The sequence below is a fragment of the Pyricularia pennisetigena genome, assembly GCF_004337985.1.
Source record: "Pyricularia pennisetigena strain Br36 chromosome 7 map unlocalized Pyricularia_pennisetigena_Br36_Scf_7, whole genome shotgun sequence".
Taxonomy (NCBI): domain Eukaryota; kingdom Fungi; phylum Ascomycota; class Sordariomycetes; order Magnaporthales; family Pyriculariaceae; genus Pyricularia; species Pyricularia pennisetigena.
Genome location: NW_021940919.1, coordinates 212,861 through 224,163, shown reverse-complemented (window position 1 = coordinate 224,163; position 11,303 = coordinate 212,861). Strand labels below are relative to the sequence as shown.

Below are 11,303 nucleotides of genomic sequence, written 5' to 3'. Positions count from 1 at the left end.
CAGCGAGCATACCCGTCCCTCCTTTTGAGAACTCCGTTCCTCTACCATCAGATGTAACGTCGAAAATGCTCTTTCAAGAGGCTTCAAGATGAAGCACAGGGCGAACGTTGTGGATTCGTTTATGATTACCTTAAATTTGCGCGTTATCTTCAAGAAGGAAAAACTTATAGCTTCAGCCATTTTATTCCATAGACTAGATCCCAATCTGCATTGTTTTCACTGTCTCCGGCAGCCGAGTATTGAATATTGAAACAAACGTCAATGGCAACAGTGCACCCCGGGACTTGGTCTTAATGACATACGAACCCAACACCAGCCTCTTGGCCAGGAGACTGTACTTGACTCGAAAATTTTCCCACTGGTCTCGATCCTGATTGCGAATGAAGTGCAAGGCCATAAAGCGTGATTTTCTTCAGTGTGCCTCGCCTCGGGCGCCACATTACCGAACACGGCCCAAGTGCAAAGAAAACAAAGACCAGCCCCCGAGAAACCAAACAATGCTCTCTAGAGAGCTGCATGCTTTGTTTTCCCAAAGAAAAAAAAAACAGAAAAGCCGCAGAACAATGCCGATTGTCCCCATTCAACCTTTGCAGTGCTCTCAATTCACCAATGACGTCTATGAGAATAATGGCTGCAGCTCACCCATGGTATAAAATCAACCATGCCGCCACACCAGAGTGCTCATCCATGCAATGCAGTGTTCCTGACATACTCAGCAACAGAAACCGAGTGGGCCGGCAGAGCTCCTCCTCCAAGTCAAGGGAAAACAAGATAATATCCAAAGAGAGTAAGTAGAAGAAACGAGCAGAGCTGCAGTTTCTTTACCACACATCTTCCTTCTGGCTTGTTTTTTCCCTTGACTTTATATACAAAATCACAAAGGAGAAGCCCCTCTCGGCACACCAACACCCCCATTCCCTAAACCCCAACCCCCAAAATCCCCCAAACCATGTGCAACACCGTCTGCCGCGAGGGCTGCATCGTCATCAAGACCATCTACATGGTGTGTGCCCACACCTCCCCCATATCCCAGTGGATGTCTTTTTGCCCGAGGAGCAGCGCCAGCGCCAATGACAAGACCGCCGTCTGCACGCCTGCGAGCCGTGCCGAGGTCCGCTTCGGCTGGTGCGCCGGCTGCACCGCATTCTACGCGCCGACAGACCTCGACAACGAGGCTCTGATCCGCAACTACTGGACCTTCAAGACCGCGCAAGGCATGCTGGAGCCGCTCGACAGGCCGAGCAGGGTCCCTGGAACCGCCCTCGTGGGATCCTCTCCGCGCGCCACCGCAAGAGACCCTGCCGCGCCAGCCGCCGAGGTTGAAAGCATGGCTGTAGCGCTCGCGAATGCCAGTTCTGGCGCCTGCACCGTGGCGCAGGCGAGGATTCAAGCGACAAGGTATCGCAGCGAGATGCTCAAATGGGCTGCGAAGAGGCGGGCTGGCCACAGCAGGTCCTGCTGTCCCGGCCTTGACAAGCCTCTGCCGCTCACACCCTGTTCGGCCGGGTCGATGACGGCGCGATTGGCAAGCAACTGCAATGCGGCGGACCTGGCGACTCAGCCTCAGCATGCAAGCTGTCAGAACTTTGAGACGCTCAAGCCCTTGACTTATAGCCCTCCCTCACGGTCCATCACCAGCACCCCGGGTTTCGAGACCAAGACATTGCAGCAGCCAGAGTCTACCAGCGTCGATTTTTGCTGGAATCACTGCGCCATCGTCGCTGAGGATGGCGTCTGTCACGAGTGTGACGACGAAAGCCTGCATCTGCAGATGCGTGACCGGATCAAACGCTTTCCTGATCGTGATCCCAATATTCTTAGGATCCAGGCCGCTAAGCAGATTGCCGCCAGTGCCGTGCAGCCACTTTGTTTTTGTGATGGAGAGGGCTTCGAGTGCGCTCCCTGTAGCGACCGACGTATCAGCACCAGTGCTATCGGTACCAAGCAATGGATCTAGGCTCTCGCCTTGAGCTGCCTTCCAAAGCCTTCTCAAAGTAAGTACATCGCTGATGGCATCCCTATTTCAAGGTTAGTATTTCGAGTGCAACAATGATCTAAAGTAAGTGAATAAAACAATGCATTGAACGATGTCATAAAAGACCTTAAAAGTAACTATTCCTCCCTGAATGTCCATGATTTGAATAAAAGTGTACCGCACCATCCATAAGAGTCTTTACCTGAAATTAATAGGCTCTTTTCTCGTCACAGCAGCCTTTTTACCTGAATCCTTCAATGTTTGGGGGGAAATCTTGATGACTACACTGAGCAGTCATCACCAACAGTTCTTGGCCGACCACTTGGCACCCATCTGGGCCTTTCTTGCCTCTTTAAGCTTTGAATCCTCCTCCTGAGCCCTCTCATCCATCTGCTCAAGCATCCTTTTCCTCTCAAACACTGCTCTCATCTGTGGAGATGTAGCCTTGTCATGTTGGAGGGGTGGGACGCTTCCCAGGACGAGTTCCGGCGAAACCGGCCAAGGGGGCAACGCGGCCTTGGCGCCTGGTGAGGCTCCAATACTAATAGTTGAGTTCGCAGCACAGCCTACAGGTACTGCTACCTTACCGTCACTCGCTTCATCTTGACTAGCAAGAAGTTGCCTCACTTTCTCCAGAAGCCGGGGATTGGCCTGCAGCCTCACGCTAATATCTGCAGCATCGTTCGTCTGCTGCTGCTGCTACAAGCCGTTAAAATATATTAGCTCGACTCCATTTGGCGTCAACTGTTGCGCATTAGACTTTTGGGCATGTTGAATAACTAACGAATGAGTTTGCTGCTGCTGCTTCCGTCACAACAGCCGGCTTCTGGGCGGCCGCTAAAACAGGTCCTGATGGAACTGTTGTCTTTCTCTCTGTCACCATAGAAATATCCAAGACGGCGCCATCCATTGTAGCCTGTGCGATAGAAATGGGCAAGGCGGGGACGGTTCCGGTTGAAGTCTATCCATGAACAGCGCAATAGGTTAGCCAAAGCAACTCCAAGGAGGTATAAAGTATGTATTCTCAAATAATCTTACGCGAACGTCCTGGCCTAAAGCACAATTTGCCCAAGCTTGACCAAGGTTCATGACCATACTGTTCTCGTTGCGAATCATGAGAAGTTGAAGTTGCGCCATTCTCGTGACAAAGGCCTTCAACTTTTCCATGGCTTCAAACCCAGCGGCTACTGCCTTGTTGAAGTCGCTCGGGTCAAAAACGTTTTTGCAAATGGCAGCGGAGAGGTACTGCAAAGGTCGCCAGTACAGATTATCGCGAAAACTATTACGTTGGATTCCCACTGGAAGGGGATTTTTGGGCCAAAATTCCGTGAGCTGACCGAAAAGCTCGGAACGGAGTCGTCCATAGTTCTTAGTGGTTGTATCGTCATACTGCTGCACCTCCCAGTTCCAATTGCGACAGCTTTCTTCCTGAGGTTGCGGTATGTTAAGATAAAGCAAAGCTGCGTCGGCCACGAAGTTCATGGAACAACGCCACTCGATTAGAGTAAACGTTTCACGAACTCGATCTTCCTGTGGGTTAAGAGACTGAAGCAGTGTCAGTAGTGTGCTGCGGGCTTCTCTGTTTCCAGGCTGATCCCAATCACCAGGGTAAGATCGAAGCTCTTGTTGAGCAAGGAACTGGATGTGGCGTAGCTGAGACTCCTTCGAGCCTCCAAAGGCACCCTTCAAAAACATGTAGCCGCTCGTTGGAGTGCTATCCGCTGGAGTTGGCTTTGCCGGTGTTTTGAGATCTTCCCACCTGTGCTGCTAGCCAACAAGTGAAAACGGTCCCTTTCGGCCAAGAAAGGCCTGCCACTGGTCATTTGTGGAGAAGGACACCTCACCCGTTGCAGCGCTTTCCTCTGGAGTCCGATTCATGAGACTACCATGAATGGCATTGTAAAATGGAACAAAGAAGTCTTTTCCGGTTACGTTGGCTGCTTCGATGACCGAGCCTTGGAATTGGCTCATGCTAACAAGAGCTTTGATTATTGCCTCTGTGAATGCGCCGCCGCAAGACTGGGCAAGCATAATCTCCATTGCCTCGGGGGAGGTGAGCTCCGGCTTGATTTGGCCCAGAAAAGGATTCATTGTCCATCCTGTCGAGAAAAACGAGGGTGTCATAACCGTGATCGGAATTCCGTACTTCTTGGGCAAATGATCGAACCAAGAGCTCTTTCTAAGATAGCTGCTACATCCATCTAGGTTGAGACAGATGTTGAGCTCAGGGCTCATCTCGCCAGAGACTACCACAATCAGACATCCATCATGACTGCAATTGTGCAACTCCAATTTTGTAAGCAAGGGCTAACCTAGCAGACAATGACAATATGGAAGACTCACGCTGCGGCAGACTCGGCCTGCTTATCAAGCTCCTCGACAAAGGCCTTGACTAGAAATGCGGTATTGGACGAGACTCGGATTCGAGAGAGAATGCTTTCACGCTTGTCAATGCTAACGCTATCCATGCCGTAGGTGCAGTTGTGCATCACCATGGCTTCTTGCGGCTCAAAAAGAGAGTACCACGCCTGGTGGTCAGGACTTCCCAGGCCATGGAACACCATCTTCCACTTCAGGAATTCCGTGAAAAAGAATCCCATCTTCTCAGGACCAGCGAATTGCAGTGGAGTTGTCGACAGTCCCACAATGTGAGGCACTTTTGTTATGTCCGGTGGCGCGTGGGTGACGAAGCTAAGCATGCTTGCCATGTTGCGCATGCCTGCTGACGCCATCTTGTGTGATCATTAAGACTGTTGCCCTATATCTGGGTAGAAATCGATGTCAGGAAAGCCAAGCCATGCGCATATAGCCTTGGGTAAGCACTCCAGGACAACCTAGGGCTATGAAAAGTGGCAGGGGAGGAGTGACAATGAGGTGGTAGTTGAGTGGTAGCTGAGAGCGTAGAAGTCAAGAGAATAAAAGGGCAGGACTTACCACGCACTGTTATGTTTCATTCGGGGTCAGTGAGGGCGAAAGAATGAATAAAGGAAGTACTCGAAGGATGAGGCAAGTCGAACCTCGTGGCGTACACGGCAGGGCGAGGACTGAGGAGACAGTGATGACACAAAACTAATCAAGCGGGGGAACCATCTTCAGACAGGAGGTTGGTTTCGGCAGGTAAATATTCAATTTGATGACATCAAAGATTTGAGGGGCTTACAGAACGAGTTGACCTAATAAAGAAGGCACGATGCATGTGTGTGTGTGTGTGTGTGGCAACTGCTGTTTCTGGAAATGGACACTCTAATCAGTCCTTCGCTCCGTTTTATCAATCTAAGTTCTTCCAGTTTCGGCATCCAAAACGTTACATGAGCCGCTATCTCTGATTCCCAGCCATTCGTAGGGTACGTCGGTGTACTCAACATCTCAGTCTTGCTATACATACAAGCGAAGGCATCATTTAGCTATCTGTCCTGCGTGTAATCAGACCATGCTCAAGCTTTTTGTGCAGACATCGGAAAAGAACACATAGGCTTGGAGAATATTGAAGAAATCAGGATTTAAATCCATGATATAAGGGAACATAGGTACGGTAGCAAGGGTTTGTACATGGTAACATCTACGAGAATCACCCATAAAACACACAATGCGTGCCAATGTTAGTTTCATGGGAAACTCCGAAAAATAAAGTATCCAAAAGCCAAAATCATAATGACCCACACCCATATCAAAGCCAATAAAAATCACGTCGGTAAGTCGCCCTCTAGTACGACGGATCCAAAATAAGAAAAAACGGCACTGAAGAAAGTCTAGAGAGTCAGATGCCGCTGGGATATCAAGCTAGTGCTCCCATAGGATCCCACAGCGGAAGCTCAACTGGCTTCTGCTTGAGCACATCCTTGACCTCCTTCGAGAGGACTTGAATATCAACGACTGCCTGGTACACAAACTCATCCATCCACGAATCCTTCATAACAAACCAGCCCTTTTCGCCAGCGGCCTCGCCCCAGCTGTTCTGGACACGCCACCGCACGGTCTTGCCAGTCTTTTCGTCGATGTGTACTGCCGTGAGAACCATTGCGTGGGTCATGGCGCTCTCTCCCGTCCGCAACCTGTCGGCTTTGGACATTCCAAGTACCCCGACGTTGAAACCAATCTCATAATCGATGAGATCAAGATCCATTACTCCGAGGGCCGTGTTGCTGAACTTGCCAACGTCGCAGCCGAAAAAGACTGGCTGACCGGCCTTCAGCATGGCCACGCATGCCGACTTGAGCTTGTCCATGGCTACATTTATGTAAGTAATACCGCGACCTCCCACGACATTCCCGAGCCGGTCGACGGTCAACAAGCTCATGTAGTCGTTGCGAGGGTCGTTCACCAGCGACACCATGTTCGTGATGGTCGAGTGCGTCACGCGGAACTCGGCACTATAGATATCCTTGGCGAACTCAAGCGGCGTGGTCTGAACCTCGCGGGCCTTGCCGTTCTTGTCTGCAAAGGTCCACGTGAACTTGTCCGTAGCCGAGGGTGGAGGGCCGAGCGTGAGCGTCAGAATCGTGTAAATGTCCTTGACCATCTTGACCTTGGTGTGCGAGAGCTGCTCAGCGGTCGTCTTGGGAGATCGCATCATCTTGCGGAGGATCAAGGCATCCTCGCGCAGCTTGCTAAACACAATGCTATTGATCGTTGAGGATGAGGTTGCGTTGAAGCTGTCCGGGTAAAGAACCTGAGGTACCAGCCCGTACTTGTTGACCAGGTTTACGACCATATCCCACTGTCCTCCATCGCTAAGGGGGGCTTGGACCAGAGTTTGTACTAGACGAGAGTCTAGATCCATGTCTGCCGTGTCCAACACCTGTTCAAGGAAGTAGTTGCTCTTCTCCAGCTTGTCCCAGAAGAAGAGATAGTTCTGTGACAGCTCAAAAGCGTCAAGCTTGTACTTTTGCATGATGGCCACGCGGAAGACATTTGTGGATGCAAAGAGCCAGCATCTTCCGGAGCTCCTCTGGTTCGTTATAGGGCCGCCCTCAAACGGGACCCTGAGGTTGAAGACGTGGAGGTCATCGCTTGTAAGTCGGCGGTTCAGTAGTAGCTCCTTAGGCTGGTATGCAGAGAGTGCAGTAAGGGCGAGCCTAAAGCGCAGGCATGCATATTCGTCAGCTAATCGAGCTACTCAAGATAGGGACTTGGTATATTTGGATTTACGATGGGGCTGCCAAGGCCTGCTGCTGGCACGTACCTATTCTTCGGATCTGCGAGAATGGAGCTTTGCCAATTCGCCATCTGGGAAATAGGCAGATCCTCTGCATCTCGGGCGAGTTGGGGGCCAACGTCTGTTTGCTTCTCGTCGACATGTACGTAATCATCATCAGGGTTGAGCAGGTCGTGGTCGTTACGAGGTCGGCGAGCTAGTGCCTTTTCCCGTTGCTGCTCAACAGGTAGCTTTGATTGTTCAGCACCCATAATGGTCAGAGTTCAGTACAGCTATAAGGAGAGCTCTGGGCTACTATGATCCTTAGATAGTATGATGATGGAGAGGCAGGGAAAGACAGACAAAAACAACAGCGAGCACAATTGTGGGAGAATGTTATTGTTGGGGAATCTAAGGGAGCGAGGAAGCCAGTCGAGACAACGTCTGGTCTGAACTATCCTGGATTGGTGGAAGTGGCAGTGTTTCGGAGCTTATCAAGGTGCGCAAAGGAAGGAGCTTCCCCGCATCGACTAACACACGTGAACCTCCCATTCCAAGTCAATTTAGTGTGGGGAAACCATCGGCCTATCGCGCTGTCAATCAGCTGAGGTGGAAAGAGGGATCCCGTGGTCTTAGGGACCAGACAATTGAGTATATTGGCCTATATCACCTTCTGCATGTCTATGGTCTAGTCTAGAGGTGTGTTCTCTACAACCATGCTAGTATGTTAGTCATCATGAGCATCAAGGAGCAAAGCAGGCATTTCGTTTATCATCAACCGTTTATTAACACAACGCTACCTATCAACTTGATCACTAGATAAACTTTGGTCCAATTCAAGGCGTAGAGTATCCAGAAAAGAAGCGTCCCGACATCCTACAAATATTAAGCCAGTAAAAAGACATCTATCTAGGTAGAGAGCTAGAGAGTGCATCTACAGCCTGCTGCCGTGGAGGACAGCCATGTCGCAGACAAGCTCGCGGCCGTTGTCGCTAACGACAAGAGCGCGGACACTGCCACGGCCAGTCTCAAAGGCGCGCTGAAGGCGCTCGTAGAGGTTGGACTGCTCGCTGACGGGCAGGTTCTGCTTGACATCGCCGGTCTCGGTCATGGCGACGACTAAAAATTAATTGGTTAGAGGTTGCGGCTGTGTCGGGGGATTGAGCCAAGTGGCGGATTGAAACTTACTGTGGCCGGCCTGCATGTCAAGAACACGGTACTGCTTGAACACGGGACCGCTCATAGTCTGAACGACCACGCTGGGCGAGGGGGTCGAGATGGAGGACGACTCCTCGCGGAGCTCCTTGGTGAAGAGGTCAACACCAAGGTAGCGGTGCTGGCCAGTGGCAGCCGAGGTCGAGATGCGGATGACCTGGCAAGGCCTGCCCTGGAGCAGGAGGATGTCGCCCAGGCGGATGTGGTGGCAGGGGATAGAGACGGTGTTGGGCGCGTAGTCGCCGCCGCGGGGGCCACGGGAGCTGCCGCGCGAGACTCGGCTCTCCGAGATCTCGATGCTCTCACGGTCTGGGTGTGCAATACGGTCAGCCATCTTGTGGAACTTTTCGCGGAAAGAGTGGTGGTGGTGGTGGTGATGGTCGTGGTGGTCTAGGGGAGAAGTGAAGGAATGGTGTTAGGGAGGAGCGGTTGGACAAAAAGGAAAAAGGATTAGAAATAGACTCACCGTCGTCGTAGTAACCCATCTTGGCGGATTTACGGGTACGGGGGATCTCTACGGTCTCTTCGATGTGAACGTCCTGGCGGAAAACCGGACGCTTAGGCTCGTGATGGTGGTGGTGGTGGTGGTGGTTGTGCTGGGCTTCGTCGACGGTGATCCTGGTACGGGTCTCCTCTTTGTACTGGGGCTGGCAACGGGCACGGTACTCGCGCTCGATGTTGTCAATGGCAGAGATGTTAGGGCGGTGGGTGCGGTCGATCTCGACGCGGGTGTCCTGGAAGGTAGCAGTGGAGGGTCTGAATAAATAGGGCGGATTGGAGTTAGATTAGTGGTTGCCAAGGCCAACGTGCATGAGCAAAAGCAATGCTCCGGATAGGGTTGTTTATCTTTGTGAAACAACGTACCTGTGCTGAGGGTATGCGTAGATGCGCTCCTCGTGGCGGTGCTCCTCGTGACGGTAACCGGGACGGCGGTAATCCTCTTCACGGCTGATACGGATCTGCTCTTCGTGACGATGCTCTTCGTGACGAACGGGACGATCGGCAGCGTTCACGGTAATATTTGACGAAGAGTAATGACCTTCCTGTCCGGGCTTCTGGGGGATCTTGATCTCTACTTCCTCGTGGGTGTGCTGGGTGGTGGTGGTAGCCGCAGCCGGCTTCTCTTGGTCGGCCTCCCGGTATGAACTCGGGAAGATGCTGAAAGGAACCGGGACTCTGGCTTCAAAATCCAGGGTGACGACTTTTCAGACGCGAGAGTCGCCTTCCTCTCAACCTTTCCACAGAAAGGAAGACAAGAAGATTACTCTGGCTTCTTTTCTGAAAAGAAGTCGGGGTAACAGAAGGGGAGAAGAAACGCTTATGTATGCGTCTTCTTCTACAACTTGATCTTCTTTGAAAGGGGGAAGAGGAGATGAAGTTTGGTTTTGGAGCAGATGGAGATGTCGAAGGAAGAGAAAAAATTCAGGGGGCGGTCTGAGCTGCGGGCTTGCTATTTGTGCACGCCAGTTGTTTGCGTGGCAGATGAGAGAGCAGGGGTTTTTGTTTACTCAAGTGGAGTTGTTGATGTCCTTTAATTGGATCTGCCAATTCATCCATCACATCCAACCCTGCTTCCTCCCGTCACCGCCAGGCTCCTAAGTGCCCAACTACTAAAGGACCTAGCGCTTGACCACCCAAGGTGCATTCTGTGCCAAGTGCCAGGTAGCCACCAGGCAACCGGAGGCGGTCGGTATCCAGCTCGCGTCGATTATCCAGGTAAGACCCTCATCGAAACGAGGTTGGGGCGCCAATTACACGGAAACGATGCTCCAATTGGCCCGCACCGGCAGCTCTGCAGCCCAGTACCCGCCATCTCCAACCCACCAACCCTCAGCTACTCTGTTTCGACACTGAAGATCTGTGTAGCCGTAAGTTTAAGCCATTGGCAAGACCTATGCAGCCAATTTACAAGCCGATGAACCCAATTGAAGTCTTCGACGGCCGACGCAAAGACTGACACACCTCTCAAGGCCACCAAGAACTCGTACGAGCTCTTTTTTGGCCCTCGGAGGACGGGGCGAGAAGACTCGCGTTGCGGGTTACTTGGCTCGAGCTCAGCCAGCTGTGTATGAGTGGGGCGAGTCAATTGCTTCTTCTACTACCTTGTCGCCACGACAACCCTCCTCGCCAAGGTCCGGGTAACCTGATGCTTCAGATCCAATGCCTTCCACCCGCCTTGTATGGGGAGCCTGAGCCGCGGCGCCCCATGAACGAACACGAATTCCGATTTTCGAAAGCTTGTGAAATTTGCGTGTCTCTGGGGCCGGCGTCGGGCTGTCCCGCAATTTGCATTTTAGAGGATATTAGTGTCAAGTTACTATGAGAATTTGACATCGCCGGCGAGCTTAATTGACAGGTGGTTTACGTCAAAACACAAGTCTGTGTTGCTGCTGTGGCGTTGATTTGTTTTGTTAGTCTGCAGGTGGCAGATTTTTCTGGCAGGCTCGTACAGGCCTAGCCTTTCTTGGTCTGGTCTGCAACGGGGAAATCGTCGATTGTCCCTGGCTATCTCCTAATCCCCTTTTTCCTGAGCGGAGACCCTAGGATGTGCAATTCTGTGTTGCACGAGGCATGTTCAGGCAAGTCAGGGCAAGCAAATGAATTTAGTTTTATATAATGTTTTTTTTTTTTTTCTACGATTCGAAGCTGGAGACAACAAGAAGGGGGATTTTCATTACAGAAAAGATTTCGATGGGTTGGTCCAATGTCCAATCAGTTAGTTCTATTTACTCCTAGGCTCCCATGGAACGAACTACTTTGCCATTACATAACACAAGCCGTACGGTGAACGAGAGAAATTCTATCAACTCGCCAGCCACAGTGGCTGATTAATCAAGAAAGCGCCCCACTAACTCCAAGCTTTGCTCTTACCAGCAGTTGCGGCTGGCTGTTTGATGTCGTCAGTGCCGGATGGCGGCGCGATTATGACCCATCATGACTCCCCGCATAGATACCAAGTAGGCAGTCCATTAATTACAA

At 51.5% G+C, this 11,303-nt stretch overlaps 4 protein-coding genes across 4 annotated transcripts; 1 reads left to right on the top strand and 3 right to left on the bottom strand.

Annotated features, from left to right (window-relative positions):
• Window positions 1–949: 949 nt before the first annotated feature.
• PpBr36_09736 (uncharacterized protein) lies at window positions 950–1,957 on the top strand (the record flags this gene model as incomplete). Its single annotated transcript, XM_029896855.1, has 1 exon — window positions 950–1,957. One exon carries the CDS (start codon window positions 950–952, stop codon window positions 1,955–1,957), a length of 1,008 nt encoding a protein of 335 aa, XP_029745142.1.
• Window positions 1,958–2,272: 315 nt separating this feature from the next.
• Window positions 2,273–4,707, bottom strand: PpBr36_09735 (uncharacterized protein; the record flags this gene model as incomplete). Its single annotated transcript, XM_029896854.1, has 5 exons — window positions 2,273–2,674; window positions 2,760–2,936; window positions 3,014–3,742; window positions 3,815–4,247; window positions 4,319–4,707. 5 exons carry the CDS (start codon window positions 4,705–4,707, stop codon window positions 2,273–2,275), a joined length of 2,130 nt encoding a protein of 709 aa, XP_029745015.1.
• A 1,043-nt stretch (window positions 4,708–5,750) lies between these two features.
• PpBr36_09734 (uncharacterized protein) lies at window positions 5,751–7,381 on the bottom strand (the record flags this gene model as incomplete). Its single annotated transcript, XM_029896853.1, has 2 exons — window positions 5,751–7,050; window positions 7,158–7,381. 2 exons carry the CDS (start codon window positions 7,379–7,381, stop codon window positions 5,751–5,753), a joined length of 1,524 nt encoding a protein of 507 aa, XP_029745016.1.
• Window positions 7,382–8,043: 662 nt separating this feature from the next.
• PpBr36_09733 (uncharacterized protein) lies at window positions 8,044–9,969 on the bottom strand (the record flags this gene model as incomplete). Its single annotated transcript, XM_029896852.1, has 5 exons — window positions 8,044–8,228; window positions 8,298–8,714; window positions 8,791–9,080; window positions 9,189–9,500; window positions 9,944–9,969. The coding sequence occupies 5 exons, from the start codon at window positions 9,967–9,969 to the stop codon at window positions 8,044–8,046; spliced, it is 1,230 nt and encodes a 409-aa protein (XP_029745137.1).
• Window positions 9,970–11,303: the final 1,334 nt, after the last annotated feature.